The following is a 25,878-nucleotide window of genomic DNA, read 5'->3' on the forward strand; positions in this document are numbered from 1 at the left end:
AATTCGTATCTGAAAAATCCCGTAGCTCTGAAGGCCCAAAAAAAAGTTTTTTGGTTTGTAACTCTTGTTTCCTTCTTTTCTGAGAGCACTCACCAAACTTTTCAGATGTACTTCGCACAAGTCGTTCAAATGCTTTTGAACATGGTACAAAATTTAGGTGTGCGTGCGTGCATGCATGCATGTTTGTGTGTGTGTGTGTGTGTGTGTGTGTGTGTGTGTGTGTGTAGAGTGAGAGAGTGTGGGGGGGGGGGGGGGGGGGGAGGTTTTGAACATGGCACCTGTACCGTGATCTTGGAGGGTCTACAAAACACAACCGAACTAGGACAGCCTCCTGTATTTAGAAGATCACCAACTATCACAATTGGGCTAGTTCGCTATCCTTCGTTTGTTTAATATCCCTCTACTTCCGTCTTGGATATTTTTTAATTTCCCAACGTTACCATTTCGCCTTTTTCACTGACTGCAGAACCAACTAGCGGCAGCTGCTTGAACTATGTGTGAAAGGGCCTATAGCTATTCTACTGGCATGTCGACGAAAATTGAGGGGAGTATTGTACCTGAAGGGTAGTGTAACTAGGAACACATCACGTTTTCTGCTCAGTACTTCATTCTAGTGACTGGTTTTAGAATCACATGAATGACATTGCACTAAAGACCGCTTTAAGCGGTGTCGGCAATTTTCTGCTTTTTTTGTTGTTGCTAGGCATAAGGTTGTGTTTTCTTCAGCATTTCTAAATATTATGAGTTTTACTTGTATAAGTACTGCATAATACTCGTATATCAAAACTATTTGGGACGTACATATTACTAATTCTTCAGTTACATTATTTTATGGCAAATAAAATTATATATAGTTTGAAAACTAGTTACATAATGTGTGGACAGTTAAGCCATTCTTCATCGATTATGCACCATCTTGTACCTTGAAACAGAAGAAATCTTTTACCATGGAACATGCGATGTTTGCAAATTAACTGAGTTGTTTAATGTCTGAACAGTTTCATCTGTCTTGAAAATTGAAATCTGTGTCATTTTCCAATAATTTCAGTTACAAAATATATTTAACTTGTAACTGGATGTTGATAAGTCTTCTGCTTAATTTCATTTCACTCATTGAGTATTGGTGTGTAGTAGAGTAATAATCTAACAGACGACTCAGTACACTAATGACAAGATTTTTCTCGATTGTACCACTTCCAAATTTCAATTAAATATTTGAGGGGCTGAGAGTGCAAGTGATACAAGTGCTTGTAGTAGGGAATTGAGTAAATGACTACCAAAGTTAAATGACTATTTATAAATTATGTGAGTCACTATCGAAACATCAGATACTTTTCCCTAACGGTCGCTTAGTTTGTGTATAGTTGTAGGTATTGTTAGAGATTGAAAATTAGAGCGCCACTGCATTATTTTTTGAAATGTATTAAAAATTCTTGTACTCCTTGCGTCATAAAACGTTTTAGAATGAATCGGGATCAAATGCAAAAACATTTTACTTATTGTGCTGTAGTTTGAAAATTTTTTTGGGTACTGCACACATGATATACATAGCACGATACATGTTCTTTATAAAGTCAGGATTTCTGAGTATTTAAAACGAAATTAATGTAACAAGCTGAAAAGCAATAGATGAGTACCAAACAAAATTAAAATACAAAACGAAAATATGTTGGTGCAATTCCAATGCATATGAAAGGTTATTCACTGACACTTTCTGTAATCCTCACAATCAGTGTCTCTCGAATCATAATCATTTCCTGCTGTAGTATCTCTTGAAGAATCTCCTTCTTGGGCACTACTTGTGATGCTGTACCGTGGTGCTGTGCGTTTTTGACTCTTCCTTGTCCTCTTCTTTGACTACTCGACGTCTTATTCTTTTTCCGCTCTCCCTTTTTACACTCGCAGTAACTGTTGCCTGGAAATGGGATATATTTTATGGAACTCACGATAAAATGGAGAGAGGTCATTCTTCAAGATTTTCACATTTCTCAAATTTTATTTCAGAATCATCTTGATTCAAAGGCTGTAGAAGAGGTGTTGATGGGTGACCAATTTGGCCCTCCTAAAATCCACTTCTATAAACTCAAGATCAGTCTTCAGTGAATGTTTGAACCCCTTTGTTAGAGGGTTTTCTTTGCGGATTGGAATCCATGTGGTATTCCCTCGGCGTATTTTGTTTCCTTCTGTGTATTTAATAACTTTATCCTTTAGTATAGCATCCATGGCTTTAACTGAGATAAAGCTTTCCCGTTTCGGCTTCCACTACGAAAAACGTTCTGCTGACCTGCCCCACTCCTTCCATCCTGTCTTGGGGAACAAATGCTTGTCTGAAGTGTTTCTTTCTCTTTCTAGAGAAACTAAAATCTTTATCACATTCCATATATGTACCGCTAGGTTCAAGGATCTTATTACCTATTGTGCCAGTAAGCTGATTTAGCCTTAAGCTGTGCAAGCGTTATTTCAAAATATGACGAATTGAAACATGCATTAAATATTACTGTAAGCACTCTAAATAGTGAACACATCAGGTTATTGCTGTACTTCCAGAAAAACACATATCCGAACCTTCATTAAAGATAGTTACAATTCTTCTTCCGTTTATCATTTCTCTTATACCAGTTGCATTTTAAACGCAGTCGAGGCATTGGTTCAGAGCTTTAAGTTTTTCATCACAAAAACGCGGCATTATGCAGGAAAGAGGTTGTACTTGTTTTACTCAGTAAGGATCCATACTTTAACTATCCAGATTTTCTTGTGAAATCTCACTTGTTTCATGTGTACTCTCAGCACTTCATTTCTTCCTAAATACCTTGGAAATTGTTTTCACATTTGGAAAAACCTTATTTTTTCGGACAAATCGATGTAATTTCAGTAAAAGACTGGAGCACATAAAAAGTGAACGTTATCATTAAAAACATAATAAGAAAATATATATTTAAGTTCCATAACAGGGCTGGCAAGAGAAAAAGTCCGAAAAGTGTTCTATACTTTATAGACCAAACTTCTATACAAATCACCAGCAGATATAAACCGAAGGGCGAACACTAGTATGGTTGTAACCGATACACAGTCTTTCATACTGGTACTGGTTTTACGAATGCTCGGACGAATTGCTTTTAAACAATATATTCTAAACAGTTTTTCAGCGTTCTGGAAAAGGTACGTAGCCAACATCAGTTCACGAGGCAATGCATCCATAAAGCGTGATTTCTCGTTTTCTTGGTAGCTTTTTTTCCTTCTGGAAGTCAAATGCAGGAGAATCGCACTAACTTCCATTAGCTTGCTTTCATACTTATGGTGCCCATAGACAGAGCTACGTAAGAATTTCTGGCTTGTAAATGTATTACTGGATGTACTGTTGGGTAACAGTGACCAGCGATATTGACAAACATTTAGCTGAAATTCGTGTGACTAGCAATGTTACCAGGCAGCATTGACAGTTTGTATTGCCTGCAATTTTTATGGCCCCTGGATACGTACCTGAACAGGTTGTTGTTGTTGTTGTTGTCTTCATTCCTGAGACTGGTTTGATGCAGCTCTCGATGCTACTCTATCCTGTGCAAGTTGCTTCATCTCCCAGTACGCACTGCAGCCTACATCCTTCTGAATCTGCTTAGTGTATTCATCTCGTGGTCTCCCTCTGCGATTTTTACCCTCCACACTGTTCTCCAATACCAAATTGGTGATCCCTTGATGCCTCAGAACATGTCCTGCCAACCGATCCCTTCTTCTAGCCAAGTTGTGCCACAAACTCCTCTTCTCCCCAATTCTATTCAATACCTCCTCATTACTTATGTGATGTTGTTGTTGTTGTTGTTGTTGTGGTCTTCAGTCCTGAGACTGGTTTGATGCAGCTCTCCATGCTAATCTATCCTGTGCAAGCTCCTTCATCTCCCAGTACCTATTGCAACCTACATCCTTCTGAATCTGCTTAGTGTATTCATCTCTTGGTCTCCCTCTACGACTTTTACCCTCCACACTGCCCTCCAATGCTAAATTTGTGTTCCCTTGATGCCTCAGGACATGTCCTACTAACCGATCCTTTCTTCTAGTCAAATTGTGCCACAAACTTCTCTTCTCCCCAATCCTATTCAATACCTCCTCATTAGTTACGTGATCTACCCACCTAATCTTCAACATTCTTCTGTAGCACCACATTTCGAAAGCTTCTATTCTCTTCTTGTCCAAACTATTTATTGTCCATGTTTCACTTCCATACATCGCTACACTCCATACACATACTTTCAGAAACGACTTCCTGGCACTTAAATTTATACTCGATGTTAACAAATTTCTCTTCTTCAGAAACGCTTTCCTTGCCATTGCCAGTCTACATTTTATATCCTCTCTACTTCGACCATCGTCAGTTATTTTGCTCACCAAATAGCAAAACTCCTTTACTACTTTAAGTGTCTCATTTCCTAATCTAATACCCTCAGCATCACCCAACTTAATTCGACTACATTCCATTATCCTCGTTTTGCTTTTAATGATGTTCATCTTACATCCTCCTTTCAAGACACTGTCCATTCCATTCAACTGCTCTTCCAAGTCCTTTGCTGTCTCTGATAGAATTACAATGTCATCGTCGAACCTCAAAGTTTTTATTTCTTCTCCACGGATTTTAATACCTACTCCGAATTTTTCTTTTGTTTCCTTTACTGCTTGCTCAATATACAGATTGAATAACATCGGGGAGAGGTAAAACCCTGTCTCACTCCCTTCCCAACCACTGCTTCCCTTTCATGCCCCTCGACTCTTATAACTGCCATCTGGTTTCTGTACAAATTGTAAATAGCCTTTCGCTCCCTGTATTTTACCCCTGCCACCTTCAGAATTTGAAAGAGAGTATTCCAGTCAACATTGTCAAAAGCTTTCTCTAAGTCTACAAATGCTAGAAACGTAGGTTTGCCTTTCCTTAATCTTCCTTCTAAGATAAGTCGTAAGGTCAATATTGCCTCACGTGTTCCAACATTTCTATGGAATCCAAACTGACCTTCCCCGAGGTCGGCTTCTACCAGTTTTTCCATTCGTCTGTAAATAATTCGCGTTAGTATTTTGCAGCTGTGACTTATTAAACTGATAGTTCGGTAATTTTCACATCTGTCAACACCTGCTTTCTTGGTGGTTGGAATTATTATATTCTTCTTGAAGTCTGAGGATATTTCGCCTGTCTCGTACATCTTGCTCACCAGATGGTAGAGTTTTGTGAGGACTGGTTCTCCCAAAGCCGTCAGTAGTTCTAATGGAATTTTGTCTACTCCCGGGGCCTTGTTTCGACTCAGGTCTTTCAGTGCTCTGTCAAACACCTCACGCAGTATCGTATCTCCCATTTCATCTTCATCTACATCCTCTTCCATTTCCATAATATTGTCCTCAAGTACATCGCTCTTGTATAGACCCTCTATATACTCCTTCCACCTTTCTGCTTTCCCCTCTTTGCTTAGAACTGGGTTTCCATCTGAGCTCTTGATATTCATATGAGTGGCTCTCTTTTCTCCAAAGGTCTCTTTAATTTTCCTGCAGGCTGTATCTATATTACCCCTAGTGAGATAAGCCTCTACATCCTTACATTTGTCCTCCAGCCATGCCTGCTTAGCCATTTTGCACTTCCTGTCGATCTCATTTTTGAGACGTTTGTATTCCTTTTTGCCTGCTTCATTTACTGCATTTTTATATTTTCTCCTTTCAACAATTAAATTCAATACCTGAACAGGTATCTGGCGCTTTTGTATCAGCAGTGCGCTTGGTTCACACAGCTGCCACTTAAACAGGACATTCATGCTCAAAAGTGGTGTTGTTACTACTACTTTGCCACAGTATTATACAAGATGAACATTACTAAAACCGACACACTGTGGAGACGGATTCCTGACCGGATATAGATGAAGACAAGTCCTATGAACACTTCTCTATAAATGCGTCGTTGCCATGGTAGCTGGCGCTGACGAATGACAGTTCCTCTGACCATGTGGCTTGTGTTCGTTGTGTGTTGCTGGCTGCGTGATTGACGCAGCTCTGTTAGTAGTAGTATGGTCCGGTATTTATGTCAAGAACAAGCCGAGATGGTGTTGTGGACGGTCAGGCAGGTGGAAACAGTCGAGAGGCAGCACGACTATACAAAAATAACCAGAACACAAAACATTTCAATTCCTGTCTGCTCGATGACGGCTCCTTTCAGATAGACGAAAGTGTAGGGAGGTTGCGGACTGTGGTTACACCATATTTGGAGCTTGTACTACGGTTCGCCTCAATATCCTGCAGAACGCGGGCTTCCAGATCTGTTGTGCGCACAGTCCGCCGCCTCCCTGCACTTTCGTCTGTCTGAAAGAACCCATCATCACACGAACGCCCAAACAGGACTTGAAATGTTGTATGGTATGGTTAGTGTCCGTCAGGGTACTTGTTTTGGTACATCCGTGCTACCCCTCGACCGTTTCCATCTGCTTGGCCGAACTAAAACGCCACCTCGGCTTCTTCCTGACATGAATACCGGACCACTCCGCTGCTTACAGTACGTTGCGTCAACCACACAACCTGAAACACACAAGAAACACACGACTCGTGGTCAGAGGAACTTTCATTCGTCAGCGCCAGCTACCATGGCAACGATGCATTTCCGGATACATGTTCGTAGGACCTTTTTTCCTCCATTTCCAGTCGTGAATCCGTCCCTGCAATTTGTCGGTTATATTGATGTTCACCCTGTATAGTCTCAAAGACCGGCGTGCGGTTGCTGCAGCAAATATGTAAAACTGACGGAGGGTTCACGATTTTTGCCGGCTTATTCCGAGTGAAGACGAGAGAGACGCAACCATGGAGGAGAAAACAAAAGAGGTGGAGGGTGCGTACAGTTTATCTGCCCCTCCCGCCAGTACTTGTGATGCCCCAATTCTCGGTTGGGGCGATCGGCTGTATAAATAAAAAGGAATTCAAGATGAAGTCTAGTGTGGCTGATAAATAACATTACGAGAGCTGTTAGAAGTTGTGCCTGTAACCAGCTACTTATATATATTCTGTTCATTTCCACTGTATCCTCGCGTGAGTAATGTACGATCTGCCATTGGTCATCGGCTGCTTTCCACAGTATCTGGTTTCGTTAAACCACTGGTAGTAGTCCTTACGTATTAGGCATTTTGTTGTTATTCTAGTTCAAATGATTCTTTGAGAAATGTTAAAGCTGGAGCCAGACTGCTGCATCTACATATATACTACGCAAGCCGCCGCACGGTGCGTGGTAGAGGGTACCCTGTATCACCACTAGTAGTGTCCTTTCCTGTTCCGCTCGCTCTGACTGTCTTTATGCCTCCGTATGAGTTCTAATTTCTCGAATCTTATCTTCATAGTCCTTACGCGAAATGTATGTTGGTGGCAGTAGGATCATTCTACAGTGAGCCTCAAACGCCGGTTCTTCGACATCTTCCTTTAATTCGACCTGGTGTTTATACCAGACACTCGAGCAGTAGTCAAGAGTAGGTCACATTAGCGTCCTATTTGCGGTCTCCTTTACAGGTGAACCACTCTTTCCTAAAATTCTCCCAGTAACCTAAGTCGACTATTCATCTTCCTTACCACAGTCCTTCCACGCTCGATCCATTTTATATCGTTCTGCGTCGTTACGCCCAGATATTTAAACGACGCTACTAATGCAGTATGCAAACTTACGGGTTTGTTTTCCAACTCATCCGCATTAACTTTCTTTCTTTTACATTTAGTGCCAGCTGCCATTCATCAATCCAACTAGAAATTCTGTCTGAGTCATCTTGTGTCATCCGCAGTCACTCACCTACACCTTCCCCTACAACACAGCTTCATCATCAAACAACCGTAGATTGCTGCCCATCCTGTCAGCTATGTCATTTATGTATACAGAAAATACGAACGTATCACACTTCCCTGGGGCACTCCTGACAATACTCTTCTCCCTGATGAACACCCGCCGTCGAGAACAATATACTGGGTTCTATAAACCATCTAAAGTCTTAACTCCATAGCCGTGTTTAAGGGGAGTGTGGGTGGCAAGAGGGATAAATTGCCCCTCCTGAAAACCGGGTACGTGTTTTTTATTCATTACGGGTTTCTATAGAATTTTAGCAGTCATTGTTTGTGATTCCAATAAATTGCAGGTTTAATACTGACGACCGTTACAATAAATACCTCAGCTTTAGCACTCGCTATACAGGGTGGTCAGAAACTGTCTGAGAAGCTTTTAAGCGTGTTGCAGCGCAGGTTGTCCTGAGAAATAATTGTTAAGAAATAAATTTATACGTCGCGCCGTTTCCGACTTAGTTAACACCGATGTTAGTCAATCAGGCCATTCCGCGTGCAAATTGAAGCAGCACGCCAGTACGGTATCGCTAAACGTGTTCTCCGTTTAGTTCCTAAAACCGAAAAAGAGGGCGATACAAAAATTGGACATAGGTCGGTAGTGAGGATCGAACCCGATCCAAAGGCAGAGCGGTTTTGCACTCTATCATCTCATGCATGAGAACAACGGACACTAATTGTATTAACGGGCCACATCATTTTGCGAGCACAACGGCCTAATCGGCTAACTGCGATGCTAATTAACTCGAGAACTGCGCAATGCATGGAATTTTTTTTTCTGAACAATTATTGCTCGGCACGCCCTATCCTGCAACACCCTTACAAGCTTTTCAGGCTGTTTCTGGCCAAAATGGATTCCCATTTCGCGAATGTGGATTGACTCCGACTGTTTACGACACATGAAAATTTATGCCACAACAAGATCTCCCTCTGATCGCGGGCGAAAAGGTTGTGGGTTTCCTGACAGGAGTCTGTATCAGTCCTGGCGGCGTCGTCCGATAGCCGAAGGGCTTAAGACATCATTCGAGATATGCAGGAAGTCCAGATTCGAGTCCCGGTCCGGCATAAATTTTTTGTGTGTTGCAGACAGCTGAAGTCTATCCATATTCGTGGGGTTCGAATCTATTTTGTAATATTTACCACAGCTGTAATCGACAAAACAGTTTCTACTCCTTCAGATGTGTCTGCACGTCCAAAGGACGTTGTAATGAGAACATACAGACCCTGTATAAACGCAGACATAGTAACCGATGTTTCGAGCCCTGTATAAATACAGACATTGCAACCAGCCATGATGTTTCTGATCACCCATATCACCCGCTGTATGTTGAGTTTTCTTAGTTGTGACTCTATTCACGGGAAATTCTGTTTATTCCCTTTGTGTGCCTGGAATTTTGGCACCGATCTGTAGAAGAGATGGATACGAACCTTTACAGAATCGCACCGATGTAATAACATCGATTCTTTTCTGTCGTGTCGTCGTTCAGCCATTACACACATCACTTCTGCACTAGAAGAGAAAGAGAGAGAGAGAGAAAGAGAGAGAGAGGAAAGCGTGAAATTTTAAGATAAAAGATATGCTCTCCAGAACTGAGACTTTCTCAAAGTTTGTGGGTACGACGCAGCAACACGTGCAGCCACAGTACTTTGACATGGTGAACATAATAAACTTGCACCAGGTTATTAAAAGTTGATGTTATTGGCTGAATGGCTCTGAGCACTATGGGACTCAACTGCTGAGGTCATTAGTCCCCTAGAACTTAGAACTAGTTAAACCTAACTAACCTAAGGACATCACAAACATCCATGCCCGAGGCAGGATTCGAACCTGCGACCGTAGCGGTCTTGCGGTTCCAGACTGCAGCGCCTGTAACCGCACGGCCACTTCGGCCGGCGATTATTGGCTGATTTGTGTGTAGTTTAAGGAGATTTCCCACATTCATCTAGTCGTATATTTTCCCTGGATTACACTTATCTTTCAAAACACATGTTCTTGAACTTCAGTTATGACATATGACATTAAAAGATAGAAGTCATGAAAGCGATGCAATAAATCTATTAATGCGAACAAAACTGTAGTTTTATAAGATACGAAAGTGTTATGGATGACGTCCATGTCGAATAAGCCTTTTTAAAAATTTATTCCCAGTTTCTGCACTTCAAGGGTATTAATGTGGTACGTTTATAAATACCCAGCAGGATTTTCTCAGTGACTAATTTTTTTCTTAGCTCTGATTTTCCATTTTTAGATTCAGTCTAGCATTGTAGGAGTATGAATAAATTATTTTTGCAAATATTTTCAAGCTCTGTTTTAGAACCAATTCGATATCCTGGATTTAATCAAATGTGGATAGAATTTCAGAGAGTTGAATCAAACTGATGGAATCTATATTTACATTAATAACACAAAAAGTAGTACGTGGTGTATACTATTGGAGAATGCTTACAGTATGGATATCACAGTAATCCATCTTAAAAATGCTAAGTAGATAACTGGTTCAAATTGTTCAAATGGCTCTGAGCACTATGGGACTTAACATCTGAGGTCATCAGTCCCCTAGAACTTAGAACTACTTAAACCTAACTAACCGAAGGACATCACACACACAACCATGTCCGAGGCAGTATTCGAACCTGCGACCGTAGCGGTCGCGCGGTTCCAGAGTGAAGCGCCTAGAACCGCTCGACCACACCGGCCGGCAAGTAGATAACTATCAACCTTTTGAGATAGTGCAGATTTTGTGTTCCTCTTCTCGAATTTACTTCTAGGAGCACAACACGTTCTTAGACTCACCAAATCAGTTATGTCAAAACTGGCAAGTTTTGGTTTTTGACCCCTCTCGGAAACATTTCTACGGACGTCCTTGTGTAACCCATGAAATTCTTGAACCAAATGTCAATGAACAGTTAGTTTCGGTGTGCGTGTCAGTCTGCCCACATGGACTAAAATACAATATCTGACAAAAACAGTAACATGTAGATAATGTAATGTTTACAATTTTTCTATAAGGATTGTACAGTTTATAATTTATTAACTATTCTGACGGATTTAATTCGTTGCATGCAATATTTTTCTTCAGTGTGGTTCACTGCAGTTCATTTTCTTATGGAAATTTTTTATGTGAATCATTAATCCTACCTGTTCAGTTAACCTTCTCATGCTAACGACTCTATGTCAAACACATTTCAAACTTAATTCGACTTATTAATAAAACGACTGATACCAACTGTTCTTTATTTACCTTACTTACCTATGCGAATCTCATTCATAAACATAATGTCATTGTCATTGCCGCCACTTTCTTCATAAACGACAGAGGTGGATCTACATTTCGGCTCTGGGCGAGTTCACAGTTTCTTACTGGCCCCCTCCAAGTGTAACATCCCATCATCCTCAGTTTCAAAGACCCACATATGCCAAAGATTAAAATAATAATAATACTCGTATTCCAGAATGAGGTTCGCAGGAGAGCTTCTGTAAAGTTTGGAAGGTAGGAGACGAGGTACTGGCAGAAGTAAAGCTTTGAGTACCGGGCGTGAGTCGTGCTTCGGTAGCTCAGTTGGTAGAGCACTTGCCCGCGAAAGGCAAAGGTCCCGAGTTCGAGTCTCGGTCGGGCACACAGTTTTAATCTGCCAGGAAGTTTTAATACTCCTATTATTATTATTATTATACTAGAACATTTATGAATTTTCTTTACGTCAGTGCTCAGAATATCGCTTCAGCATAAGCTCCACAAAATTTAACTCCAGATAGATCATCAGGAAAGCATTTTTTCCAACAATTTTAGAAATAACTATGTCATATAATTGTTTTAAGAACTGCAACAGCTACAAGCTTTCACAAATTTGGCACCTCATTACTTTATATGGTATAAAATCGAAGTCTGCACTCACCATTATCAATATTCGACTTAGCTGTAAGTTTGTGAACATAGGTCTGCAGACTGTTGATATGCGGTCGAGTAAATGTGTGGAATTCTATATCTTTCTGCTGTTCCACCGCTCTTTGCGAAAGAGAGCCTTCTGTCATTTTTATTAGCAGAGCATCTTTCTCCTTGTCTTCTTCATTTGGTTTGCATTTACACCTGTTGTTGGAAGCAGGTGCGGTCAGGCTGCTAAGGGGTGCCATTTTTCTGGCTGGGATGTTTCCTACAGCCATTTAGATTGCAGAGTTGGGCTCAACCTCTGGGGTGCAACTGAAAAGCGTCCTTTCTTAAAAGACGCTTGTAATATTTTAGAATTTCTTCCCTCTGTCGGGACTCTTCGTCCTCACAATGCTGTATTCTGGGAAAGTCAGCTAAGAACGCAACCACATTTATTCTAAATTTCGTAACTTTTGCAGTGCTGGACTCGTGGGGTCAGCTGCCAGTGCCCGGATTTCTGGAGGGCAACACGGCGCTGCTGGGGAACTTTGACGAGTGCCTGGATGCCGGCGCCAAGTACTGTCTGGCCACCGTGCATCTGCCGCAGGCTTCATTGAGAAAGGTGAGTCTTACGCTTTCGACGAGTTAGAGGAACATTGCTCGTGATCTATTTCACGATCCTGCTGATTTTCATCCCTTTAACCTTCGCAGTACCAAGAGAGGTACTTCATGCCCAGCTTTTGAAAATATTGTAATCTAATCAAGTATGGTACTTCATGCAGGATGTTCGGAAATTCCATTTACATTACTTTACATTACATTTGCATGGATTCCTTGGAGAGAAATCTCTGGGATGTGGAAAGAGTCAGTTGTTTTTCTTTTTTTTAACTCAGATGCATGGATATTGTACAATTCTAATGCAGTCAAAGTTATGAGCTATAATCCTTGTGAAGACTTTCATCAAAGGAGTAGAAGGAGTTGGTCAACAGGAAGTCCTTTAATTCGCTCTGAAACCTATCTTTATCAATTACAAGACCTTTGATATGCTCTGGTAAGCTATTAAATATATGAGTACCCATGTATTTGACTCCTTTTCGTACTAATGTTAGACCTTTATAGTCCTTATAGAGATAGTTTTTGGTTCTGGTATTATAATCATGTTTTGCACTATTTTGTGTAAGAAGAGACATGTTGGAAATGGCAAAGGACATCAATAAGTATATGTACTGAGAAGTAGTAGTTAGAATACAAAGTTTCTTAAAGAGGTATCTGCATGATGATCTAGGACTGACACCAGATATAATTCTGATGACTCGTTTCTGAATTTTGAAAATGTTCTCTTTGTGAGAGGAGTTTCGCCAAAAGATGATTTCATAACTCATTAGTGAATGGAAGTAGGCAAAATAAAATAATTCCAATTTTAAATCACCTATTTCTGCTACCATGAGTACTGCAAATGTAACTGAATTAAGGCGTTACATTAAGTCTAGAGTGTGAGTTCTCCAATTCAGGATGTGGTCAGTTTGTAACCCCAAAAAATTGTACACTGTCTACAGCTTTAATTACATTGTTTGAATACATTATACTTACAGGGCCAGGTATTCTTTGCGATGTACTAAACTGTATGTACTGGGTGTTGTCAAACTTCAGTGACAATCCACTTGCTGTGAATCACCCGTTGATACTTACAAATATTTCATTAGCTGACTGCTCAGTGATGTCACGGCTATGTTTTTTATACCAATACTTGTATTATCTGCAAATAAGAGAAAATTTACATTTTGTGACACTGCATATGGAAGGTCATTAATATATAACAGGAAAAACAAGGGACCTAAAATAGAGCCCTAGGACACCCCTTGTCTCATAGTTCCATATGTTGAATGACTATTGTTATGTGGTAAGCCTGATACAGACACACACTGTTTTCTATTAAAAAGATAGGCTGAGAACCATGAGCCTGCTACTCCTGTTACAGTCTTCTGAGACTTTTGGAGGTGAATACATAATATTTTAAATAGGAACCCACGTCTGGAAACGTACAGTTTCGGTGGTAAACCCGTTTGAAAATATTTTGCTGGGTTAGTACGCAATAGGGTAGTCCGGTGGAAAAGGGGGGAGGGGAGGGTTGGTTATGTCGGATCGGCTGATATCACCTGACGTCTGTCCTTCCTCTCTGACCTGGTTCGAGCCTCATCCATAAGTCTGAGTGTTCGGCAGTATGGCTGAATATACGTTTGCAGAATACGTGGATATGATCCTTCGGAGTAGCGAAGGTCACGGTAACGGAAGAGCTGCTGGTCGCCTTTATCAATGGCGTCCTCCACAACATTCGACTCCATTGCACACACTTTTCGCCACAATTACGCAACGGCTTCGAGAAAGGGTACCTTCACCGTCAGCAGGCGTGATTGCGATGCCTCAAGGAGACGCCGCACACCATTACTGGATGAGGCCTTACTGCATCACGTTGAAGAGAACCCGTCAACGTGTACACGAGCAATTTCTTTGGCTGTTAGTGAGTGTGATTGTGAAGCAAGTGATGTACTGGGTCACGCCTAATGAATTATTTGTGAAAGTGGTCGCGTTACCAACATGTTTTCAAATGGTTGTAGCACGAAAATGGTAGGTTTACGGACATGTGTTCCTATTCAAAATATTATCTATTGACTTCCCTCTACCGAATCCTAGAAATTTTGTAATTGGAATTTCCGAACAAACTGCATTCTAAAATTTTGGGAAAAAAATTATGGGTTTTAATAAAGTCGCCAACCAGATCCCACAAATTTTTTACATTTTAAGTTAAGCTTAACCTAAAAACTTAAGTCTTACTAATACACGTGAGTTTTCAATATGAACGACATATTCAATATTTTCAGTTTCAGGGCTCTGCGTACACATTAGTATCTCTTAAAAAGGTATGTTATGCGCGCAAATCAACAGTTAACGGCCGGCCGCGGTGGTCTCGCGGTTCTAGGCGCGCAGTCAGGAACCGTGCGACTGCTACGGTCGCAGGTTCGAATCCTGCCCCGGGCATGGATGTGTGTGATGTCCTTAGGTTAGTTAGGTTTAAGTAGTTCTAAGTTCTAGGGGACTAATGACCACAGCAGTTGAGTCCCATAGTGCTCAGAGCCATTTGAACCATTTGAACAGTTAACGAAATTTGTAATTTTTTAAATATTTTTCATGGGGTCATAAAGCACCGCCCCCCCCTCCCCCTCCCCATGCCATTGTCAGTACACGCTACTGAAAGAGCATTGGTATTGCTAAGAGTGTGCTAATATATATTTTCAGACTCTGACCCTACTTATACGTCAGCACCTCTTTAAAAAGTATGTTTATAATGTAAGTCAACAAGAATTAAGAAATTTTGCGCTCCCCGTCCTCCGCTCCTCCCCTATTTAGTAATAAAGATAATTAAAAATGCGTTGGTATTGCTAGGGATAAGTAAAAAAACTGATAACTTCTCAACTTCTAGCTTCCTAAAAGTAAACCACCAATATCAGCTGCAGACTAAATTCGTCAGCGGCAGCTGTTGCAGCAATGTATACCCACTGTCGATGAAGGACTCGTATTCTTTTGGACTTTTTCAAGCTTTACAATGTTCTCCTATATGCATTATGGCGGTTTCCCACCCATAAATGTTACACTGTTTCTGCGGGACTGTCCGCATTTGCACTGAAACTGCAATCCATGCAGTGGTCGCAGTTAGACCTTCACGCATCGGAAGAGACTGCAAGGTTCTCTAAATTGTATTGACCAGGAGTCGTCGCTCCAAGTAGTGGAAGGTGAGGCGTCGGATCTTCATCAGGTAATGTTAGTTGAAGAGTATTGCTACTAAATGGGACTGTGATATTTACGTTCAGGTACACTATTAAGTGATATAACCGAGATTTTAAAAAGAATACCGGTTGTTTTATTTACGAAATAGAGGGTCAATCAAATAAGGAAACTACAGTCATTACAGGATCGCGGCCTCACATCGGTAGATAATCGACAAATTTAAATGCAAAAGAATGCGCACGTGTAGTAAATATGCTTTTCATGCACCAATGAAAACTACGTCAAAACTTTCTTGCGTTGCTCCCATATTAACAGCACCAAATATATTTCTCCTGACTGCTGACCAAATTGTAAATCTAAATACTTAGCCCACCAAGGCTCAACTACTAGCTAACAAAAAGAAGAACTGAACTCTATTTATTGGAAGCATAGATTCTTCCAATCTGCCTATGTAATTGTAGGTCGGATGTGGTTTGGATTCAAAGACATAATATCGATAGCAATTGAGAGATATATACTAAATAAATTAATAAAATATGGTACCGATCCTCTGTGGTACACGAAAAAGGTCAGAATACTGTCGCAGAAGCAACGAAAAAAAGCATGCCAAATTTAAACGAACGCAAAATCCCCAAGACTGGTGAAGTTTTACAGAAGCTCAAAAATTAGCGCGAACATCAAAGCGAGATGCCTTTAGTAGTTCCCGTAACGAAACTGTCTCGAAATCTTGCAGAAAACTCAAAGAAATTCTGGTTATATGTAAAGTGCACCAGGGGCAAGACGCTTCATGACAGTGCCACTAAAGCAGAATTACTAACACCATTTTCCGAAATTACTTCACCAAAGAAAACGAAGTAAATATTCGAGGATAAGAATCAAGAACAAATGCCAACATAAATAACTTAGAAGTAGATGTCCTCGGTTTAATAAAGCAGCTTAAACCACCTAATAAAAACAAGGCATCCAGTCCAGACCGTATACCAAACAGGTTCCTTTCAGAGCATGCTGATACAATAACTCCATACTTAAAAATCATATATAACCGCTCGCTCGTCAAAAGATCCGTATCTAAAAACTGAAAAGTTTCAAAAGCCAAACCAGTGCCCAAGAAAGGAAATAGGAGTAATCCCCTGAATCACACATCCACATCACTGACGTAGATTTGCAGTAGGACTTTGGAACATGCACTGTGTTCGATCAGTCGAACTAGCTCGAAGAAAACTATTTATTGACAAATATCCAACACGGATTCAGAAAATTTCGTTCGCGTGAAACGCAATTAGTTATTTATTCTCACGAAGTAATGAGTAAAATCGACATGAGCTATCAAATTGAGTACATATTTCCAGATATCCGGACGGCTTCAGACACAGTTCCTCACAGGCGACTACTAATCATATTGCGTGTCTATGCAGTATCGTCTGAGTTGTGGGACTGGATTCGTGGTTTCCTGTCATAAACGTCACAGTTCGTCGATAAGTCCTCTGTTGTTCCTGATCTACACTATGTCTTCCTGATCTACACCATGTGATCAAAAGTATCCGGATACCCCCAAAAACATACGTTTTTCATATTAGGTGCATACTGCTGCCACCTACTGCCAGGTACTCCACATCAGCGACCTCAGTAGTCATTAGAGATCGTGAGAGACCAGAATGGGGCACTCCACGGAACTCACGGACTTCGAACATGGTCAGGTGACTGGGTGTCACTTATCACATACGTCTGTACGCGAGATTTCCACACTCCCTAAACATCCCTAGGTCCACTGTTTCCGATGTGGTAGTGAAGTGGAAACGTAAACGGACATGTAAAGCACAAAAGCGTACAGGCTGACCTCGTCTGTTGACAGAAACTGCCGACAGTTGAAGAGGGTCGCAATGTGTAACTGGCAGACATCTATCCAGACCATCACACAGGAATTCCAAACTGCATCAGGATCCACTGCAAGTACTATATGACAGTTAGGCAGGAGGTGAGAAAACTTGGATTTCATGGTCGAGCGGCTGCTCATAGTCTAGACATCATGACGGTCAGTGCCAAACGACGCCTCGCTTGGTGTAAGGAGCGTTGGCCGATTGAACAGAGGAAAAACGTCGTATGGAGTTACGAATCACTGTACACAATGCGGCGATCCGAAGACAGGGTGTAGGTATGGCGAATGCCCGGTGAACGTCATCAGCCAGCGTGTGTAGTGCTAACAGTAAAATTCGAAGGCGGTGGTGTTGTAGTGTGGTCGTGTTTTTCACGGAGGGGGCATGCACCCCTTGTTGTTTTGCGTGACACTAAAACAGCACAGGCCTACATTGATGTTTTAAGAACCTTCTTGCTTCCCATTGTCGAACAGCAATTCGGTAATGGCGATTGCATGTTTCAACACGATCGAGCACCTGTTCATAATGCACGGCCTGTGGCGGAGTGGTCACACGACAATAACATCCCTGTAATGGACTGACTTGCACAGAGTAGTGACCTGAATCCTATAGAACAACTTTGGGATGTCTTGGAACGCCGACTTCGTGCCAGGGCGCACAGATCGACATCGATACCTTTCCTCAGTGCAGCACTCCGTGAAGAATGGCCTGCCATTCCCAAAGAACGCCATATTGAATTCCAGAATTACCGATGGAGGGCGCCACGAACTTTTAAGTCATTTTCAGCCAGGTAAACATTTTAGAAGACAATCTGAGCAACACACATAGATTGTTTGCAGCTAATGCTTTCATTTTCACATAACTCTAAATGTGGCAAATTCAGTTACGAGTAAATACTCGGACTACTATTAATAATTACTTAAATTTTAAGGATCACATCGATAATGTTGACGGGAAAGCAAACCAAAGTCTGTGATTCACTGGCAGAACGTTTAGAAAACGCAGTATGTCTACTAAAGAGACTGCCTACACTACGCTTGTAAGTCCTCTGTAGTACTGCTGTGCAGAGCAGGATCTGCATTAGATAGGATTGACGGTGAACACAGAAGAAGTTCAAAGAAGGGAAGCTCTTTTTGTATTATCACGAAATATGTGCATTATGGTGTCACTCATTAAAACAAAGACTTTTTCGTTGGGGCAGTATCATCTCATGAAATTTGTAATACTTCTTTTTGAATAAAAAATATTTTTATATAAAATTCCGTGTAATTATTGTGACCAAAGGGTCGTCAATTTTTGCGTTATCTGTAGACAAAAACGGAGGCACGACCTTCAGTTTTTTCGTCGTCAGCTAGGAGATGCCTGGTTATTCGTTTTTCCTTTGTCTTCCGGCTTTCATCATGTAATCATGCTGCTCTGTAGTTCTGTATGATTGTAATATAATAAGCTACATCTTAATCAAACGTGTTCGAATACTTTCTTTCAATATAAGTTCATATATTTATGCTGATTATCAACGTATTATCAATTTCATTTTTCAACCTTTTGTGAGAGAGAGTCAACATGCTGATGTGGCAGCGATCCGCCATTGGCGTGACTTTACTAAAATTTTCAGTGTTTATTTTTCGCTTATTGCAGTCATTTGGAAAATATGTGCGTGAGTTGTAACTAATTACACAGCGTAGAGCGATAACCAGGTCACGATGTGTAATTTTACGTTTCAAAATTCCATTTGTCCACAGCTTTAGTTGCGCTGATCCAAACACGAATCAAAGAAAATACATCGTGTGTTCAGTAACAGCTTCGGCGATGTTTTAATAAGCGGAAATGGAAACCAAACATGAATTTGAGTCACCAACTTTATCTTCAAAGTGTGAAAATATTTTTTGACACCCACCTATATAGCGGAAAATGATCATTATAGTAAAGTAAGAGAAATCAGAGCTCGCTCGGAAATATTTAATTGTTCGTTTTTCCCACCTGCTGTTCTATGAGCCCTCTGCCAGGCACTTAATTGTGAACTGCAGAGTAGTCATGCAGATGTAGTTTTAAACCAATCTCTTGGTACGTCCACAGTGGTATATCGTTCGTAACAACATGACAGTGCACGAAGTGATTCTGGCTGTTCATAGTTTGTTAGGTGTTCCTAATTATTACACTGTTTAAACCTTTTATACTATACAAATTCATATTTGGTGTTTTAATTACAAATTATAAGTCATAAAGTTACTCGTTTCGGCCTGCATGTAGCCCAGTAGCCAACTGGAGCACAGAATCGCTCCGCGTTGCCATCTCACCTAAATAAAGGCACCCACCAAACTATGGTACGTGTGAAAATGATACGTGTTGTGTTCCTTGGTCGCATATACCGATCACACTTCCCAATGTCATCAGCTGCCTGCTGCAATACTTAGGTTGCTTTGATTGATAAAAAGTAATGATGGCTGTAAGATCCAGAAATTTTACAGCATCCAAGCTATTCCTGCATCTTTCCGAATGGTAAGACCTCACTTTTAATTATGCAGTCGCAAGTATCCTTTCATATATCCTGAAATCTGCCAAAGAACTTCCTTGGCCAATTCACCTCGCTATATGTACCACCCAGCTCCATTCCATATTCAGACTAACTAACGAACCACCCCGCTTCACATTGGTAGCACTTCTTGCATCTCGTAGTAACTCCTAACTTTCATCTCTCGATTTCTCACTAAGTAGAGGAATGATTTTCGCATCAAAGACCCATGTCTCATTGGTAATACATTCTGCTTGTAAACTTTTGTTTTCAGGCTGACCAGAACCCTTTTTACGAAAATTCAAAAAACTAATACGGCACGTAGGGCGTACAACAAGGATCAGTAATTACGTAGGAACCGGCCGTCGCAAATGCCATCTGCTGCCACTAAATGGCTTTGCAGTTATTTAGTCACGTGCTACAAGTGAACTGCCATTATGGGAGATGCTCAAAGTTTTATCCAGATTCATCGAGACACTCGTGACATCGACGATGCATTGAAGGCCGCACCCTCTCAAAGATACCTGCTGTATCTCGAAGACATCCTGCTGCCGCAACAATCCTGCCCACAAGTCCTTCGGCGATGGAGCAGTTGTTTTATACACAAAGGCCTTCACATACCTCCACAGGAACAAATCGATTGGGCACAGATCGGGCGACGGTGGTGGCCATGCGCCAGGCCCACCGCGACCAACCCAGCGGCCGGGAAAGGTTGACTGCGGATGAGCGCTGCTGAAACGAGCGGGGCTCCATTGTGCTGAAATCGAATGCGGCGTGAGTAGGATGGGAACACCATTCAGCATATCCGGCAGAACCTCTCGCAGGAATGCGAGATACGTGCGACCATTAAGTCGGTCCGGGAGAATGTACGGTCCAATTAAACAGTCTCCGACGATGCCAGCCCACACGTGACCGTAACGCTCTGTCGGGGCGTTTGCAACCCCCGGTTCCTATGTGATGACTGATCCTTCTTGTACGCCCGATGTGCCATCTCAGTTTGTAAACTGTTTTTCTTTTTTTTTTAATCACCCAGTGTAGTTTGCCAAATGCTACCGGACCATTTCCCCTTTCCCCGCTGTCTTAGCGAGTGAGAGATAAGAGATTGATGGTCAATGCGAGTGAGGTGGGAGTGAGTGCATGAGTCATTTTACAGGTTTCCTCCTCATTGTTTGATAACATTTTCGTAATTTTATCCACATTCGCTTCTTTTAATGTGTGCAAGGGCACTGATAACCCCGCTCACACGCACCTACAAGCACCGCACCATTTCAACTCTTACGTTTTGCCAGCAGTCCATGATTTACATCCATATGATGCTGTCCTATAGAAGTACATTATCAAAAATTTCACTCTCAAGTTGAGTCCTATGTCTGATGCTCGTAAACGTCAGTTAAAAACGACTGTTCTTTGTATGTGTGTTAGTTTGCGTCTTATGTCCTCTTTCCTACGCCCATCATGCGTTGTATTAATTTCAATGTAGGATAATTTCTACTACATGATCCCCAACTTTGATATTTTGTTTGTTGCGAATCTCATTTCTGACGCTCCTCTGTACTTTCGACTACCAGTGATTTACTCTCAATCCGTAACCATTCTATTAACAGAACCTGTAATTCTTCCTCACTTTCGTGATATATCAGAGGGGTATTACACTTCCCCTAGCACGGTTTGTTAGTAATTGGTTAAAAGAGTTTCAGAACAATTTCAATCAATTTCTGATCTATTCTATGGTAATATTGCTTCCCTTTCGCACTAACGATCTTCCATCGTCGTCAGTCACTCAAGTGAGGACGACTTTTCAATCTGGTTCAATACAGGGTTATACCAAAAGTACCTCCGCGGTTTCAGAAGATGAGTGCATGAAAAGTACGAGTAATACAGAAAATAGGCACACACCAGTGGATAGAGCATCGCTACACGGTTTTAAGTCACATTACAGGTGCCCAATAAAGGCGCGAGACAAAGGTCAGTACGTTCAAGCAACGTACCTGCGTTCACAATGACAGCAGCCGCTTTGGAAATCGCTTCATTGGGATGCTTCTCTGCGGGCCCGAACTAATTCGATGCGGGAATACAGAGTAGATGATTTGTCTACAACTAATGACGCGTGTGCCCCCTAGCGGTGTGCTCTGCAACTACACCACTGGGCGCATTGGAAACAGAAACTTGGTGAGCTGCTCTATCCACTGGCGTGTGTCTTGTGGTTTTCGCGCAGTCGTCTGAAATTCTGGGGGAACTTATGAATAACCCTGTTTATACTTTGAACTGTCCTCCCACAGTGACAGTCCTCAAATAAATCCTACACGGCATAAATTACTTCACTATGATTGCACCACATGTATCAGACAGAAATAATAATGTATGGTTCATACATTTCTAAATTTTTCTTACGTAGTTCCCTGTACTTGCAGCACAGGCTCCAAAATTTAATTTATCATCACGTTTCCACAAATAGGTGCAAGTGCAAACAGTACGCTCATGAAGAATAAGGTGTTTACAGGTATTAACCAGGTTTGCAGTTATGTTGCACAGCACATTACAGTCGGACTACAATGATTTAAATTTCAAATAAATTTTGATCATCAAAGAGGAAATCCAGCCACCTGTCACGCGTATCATACTTTATGGCATTACAAAGCAATGAATGTATTTAAAGCGGCGTACAGACAGAGCATATTTAATTATGTGTAAATACAGACAACGATCTGATTCTCCCACGGAACTGCAGGCTTTACAATAAAGATAATTTGTGTCTTTCAGGCTGAATTAGACAGCGCGAAATTTGAACTAGATACGTTTAAGGGGGAAAAGTTCGTGGGAAATGGGTAACGCTAACAAGCAACTAGCGAAAGAGAAACAGCTCTTCAACTTAATCATTTGCATTTGAGCTTACAGTATCGAATAAACTTCGCTTGTCACCTGAAGTAAAAGAGGAACAGATTCATCCAGCTATAAGTCACAGTAGGGTGCAGCAAACATCTAGCAAAGAAACCGTGTGTAAATCGCTACCGAAAGAAAGTAGGAAGAAAAGACTATTTCTGGTAAGTAACAGCCATGGGAAGGTTGTACGCCAGATGAGGACAAATGAGGCACAGGGTACCAGGTCACAAATATTGTGAAGTCAAGTCCTGGTCTTTGCCAGGTGACAGAACATAGGGAATTTGAGCAAAGTTTTTGACAGAGTATCCGGTTATTGTACTAGGTTGAGTGAGGAGCAACCTGACTAAGGACAGTAATTACAGCATTAAGGGTGACCTGGATGAAACAGAAGTAGCACAAATGTGAGTTTTGTGGATGTCCTACAGCACCACGACTATCCCTTGGTTAACACTACTGTAGGTCAGGTGAACATTTAATTAAACAGGCTGATACTGATTGAAATGAAATTTCATACGAGTGCAGTGGCTATTACAATTGGGAGATGGAAATATACTAGACACCACGCACACTTGAAAAGAAGAGGAGAAGATAGGTTGACTGACCTTCTCGCAGAGAATTTGCGGGGGCCACCATCACACAAAGCAAGAGTCATGTGGTTACAGGCGTCGGAGAAGTACCCTCTTTTAGCTTAGATAAGGATTAAGGCACCCTGATTGAAAGAAGTCAAAATAACAGAAGAGCCACATAAAATGATTAAGAACGCACAAAAAAGTAAGGTTAGCTTATTTCATCAAAATATTAGAGGACTGAGTAATAAGAAACAAGAGCTTCTTGTCTGTTTCGAAAATTTAGAGAGCTCGGAAAAGATACATTTCCTATGTCTATCTGGGCAACACATAACCACAAGAGTATACGTATAAGTGACATATAAAAGATTACACTGAAGCATCTTATTCGTGCAGAACAAATATGGGAAAAGAGTTGTTACATGTATAAGACAGTACACAAGTTCATAAACATTAAGACAGGTAGATTTTGTAGTGATCAACACATAACAGTGTGTGCCTGTGAATTAATATTGAAAAATAGTTCATTTATAATGTAACTGTGTAATGATCCCCACGGGAAATTTTGAATTATGTATGAGGAATTTAGATTCCTTAAAGTGCTATGTCAAACAGCAGCAAGCAGTTTATAGCCTGTGGTGATTTCAACACGTATTTTCTAAGGGACTCTGCTAGGAAACATTATCTGGACACTTCATTTGGATTCTACAATTTCATCTGAGTAATTACCTTTACAACATCGGTGGGAAAAGACAGTAGCACCGTAACTGATAGTTTTTTCTTTGGTGAAGCTCAAAGACAGGAAATAAAGGAAATAGCTGTTTACCCAGTAAAAAATGCTCTCTCTGATCAAGATGCACAGTTAGAATAAATACAATAGCACATTACAGTACTGATACCCCTCAGTGGAAATCGGTCAAATTATTAATACCTCCAGGAAAAACGTCTTCGTGAATAGTTTGCAAGAGATGAATTGGGATGAAATATATAATGAACGAAATGCTGACATAAAATTTAATCTATTCCATGATAAATTCATATCATTATTTAAAAGTAGCTGTATGCATAAGCTAATCAGAAAGGAACTGGGGTACTAACAATTGCTTCCCAACATATTTATTCCTTAATGATATTTGTCATTATATATATATATATATATATATATATATATATATATATATATATATATTCAAAGCAACAGCTCAGTTCATGGAACTAATACTAGAGATAAGAAAAAGTTTTACAAACATATAAAGTTACTTACTTTGGTTCGGAAAGATGTCCACTATTCAGCAATACACATTTTCAATAACATGCCAGCAGCCATAAAAAGTTTAACTAACGATAAAATTCAGTTTGATAAGAGTCTATAGGATTTACTGTTGGCCAACTCCTTCTACTCTATTCATGAATTTCTTAGCGGAACCGATTGATGCGTGTATTGATGCACGAAATTTCAATCACCAGTTTTCTCCTCCGATTGCGAAAACATTCTGTTGGCACTCACCTACATAGGGATAAATGATCATCACAATAAAATACGAGAAACCAGGGCTCGCACAGAAAAATTTAAGTGCTCTTTTTCCCGCGCGCCATTCGAGAGTGGAACGGTAGAGACACAGCTTAAAGGTGGTCCAATGAACCTTCTGCCAGGCACTTTATTGTGAATGGCAGAGCAATCACGCTGATGCTGATGTAGACGTATGTTAATAATATCACATAATATGAATACTGTGTACAATCTTACTTCTGTATAAATTTTGTGCAGTAATGCGTTCATTATAAATAAGTGCTGTAAAATGTTATTTATTTTATTTTTGTATGTGATAATGCGTGACTATAGTAGCCTAAGGACTATCATGTGCACTTAAGTGTGTTGAACATTTAATATTTGGTGACAAGTTTTTTATTCTTTTAAATGTAGATATGCCTCAGATTTTTTTTCTTTTCTTTTTTTTACCGAATCCAAACATACAAGGGCAATTTCATTTGGGATTTATGGAAATTACATTATCATATATGTTCTTATCTTGTACATATTTATTGTGTATTCTTGTTTTCTGGCATGTTTCACGTCCGAATAGATCTCTTCATCCGGCCGGAGTGGCCTTGCGGTTCTAGGCGCTACAGTCTGGAGCCGGGCGACCGCTACGGTCGCAGGTTCGAGTCCTGTCTCGGGCATTGGTGTGTGTGATGTCCTTAGGTTAGTTAGGTTTAATTAATTCTAAGTTCTAGGCGACTGATGACCTCAGAAGTTAAGTCGCATAGTGCTCAGAACCAGATCTCCTCACTACGGATCAATTGGAAGGAAAAGTACATCTAATCTAATCTAATCCAAGGGAAGATGAAGACCCAAAAGAGCGGACCCCGCTCTACGTTGTGGTTCAAATACTGAGGAATGAGAGTAAGAAGCAGCCACAGTCGGCCATAGCCGATTGTAGAAGCGCATAGGAGTAGAGTCACCTACAATGGGTAATAATATTTTAATGACAGGATTCACAGTCGTCCATAGCCGATTGTAGAAGCGCATACGAGTACAGCATTTGACAATTGAGTATTGGACAACAAATTTG

General features: G+C 40.8%; 1 protein-coding gene across 2 annotated transcripts in view; it reads left to right on the forward strand.

Moving 5' to 3' along the window:
• Positions 1–25,878, forward strand: part of LOC126198824 (nose resistant to fluoxetine protein 6-like) — a 304,466-nt gene that overhangs the window by 60,448 nt on the left and 218,140 nt on the right. For both annotated transcript variants that reach the window (XM_049935395.1, XM_049935396.1), the window contains exon 2: positions 12,170–12,312. In XM_049935395.1, the coding sequence (XP_049791352.1) occupies positions 12,170–12,312 (143 nt within the window). The remainder of the gene's footprint in view (positions 1–12,169; positions 12,313–25,878) is intronic.

The sequence above is a fragment of the Schistocerca nitens genome, chromosome 8 (genome assembly GCF_023898315.1).
Source record: "Schistocerca nitens isolate TAMUIC-IGC-003100 chromosome 8, iqSchNite1.1, whole genome shotgun sequence".
Lineage (NCBI taxonomy): Eukaryota > Metazoa > Arthropoda > Insecta > Orthoptera > Acrididae > Schistocerca > Schistocerca nitens.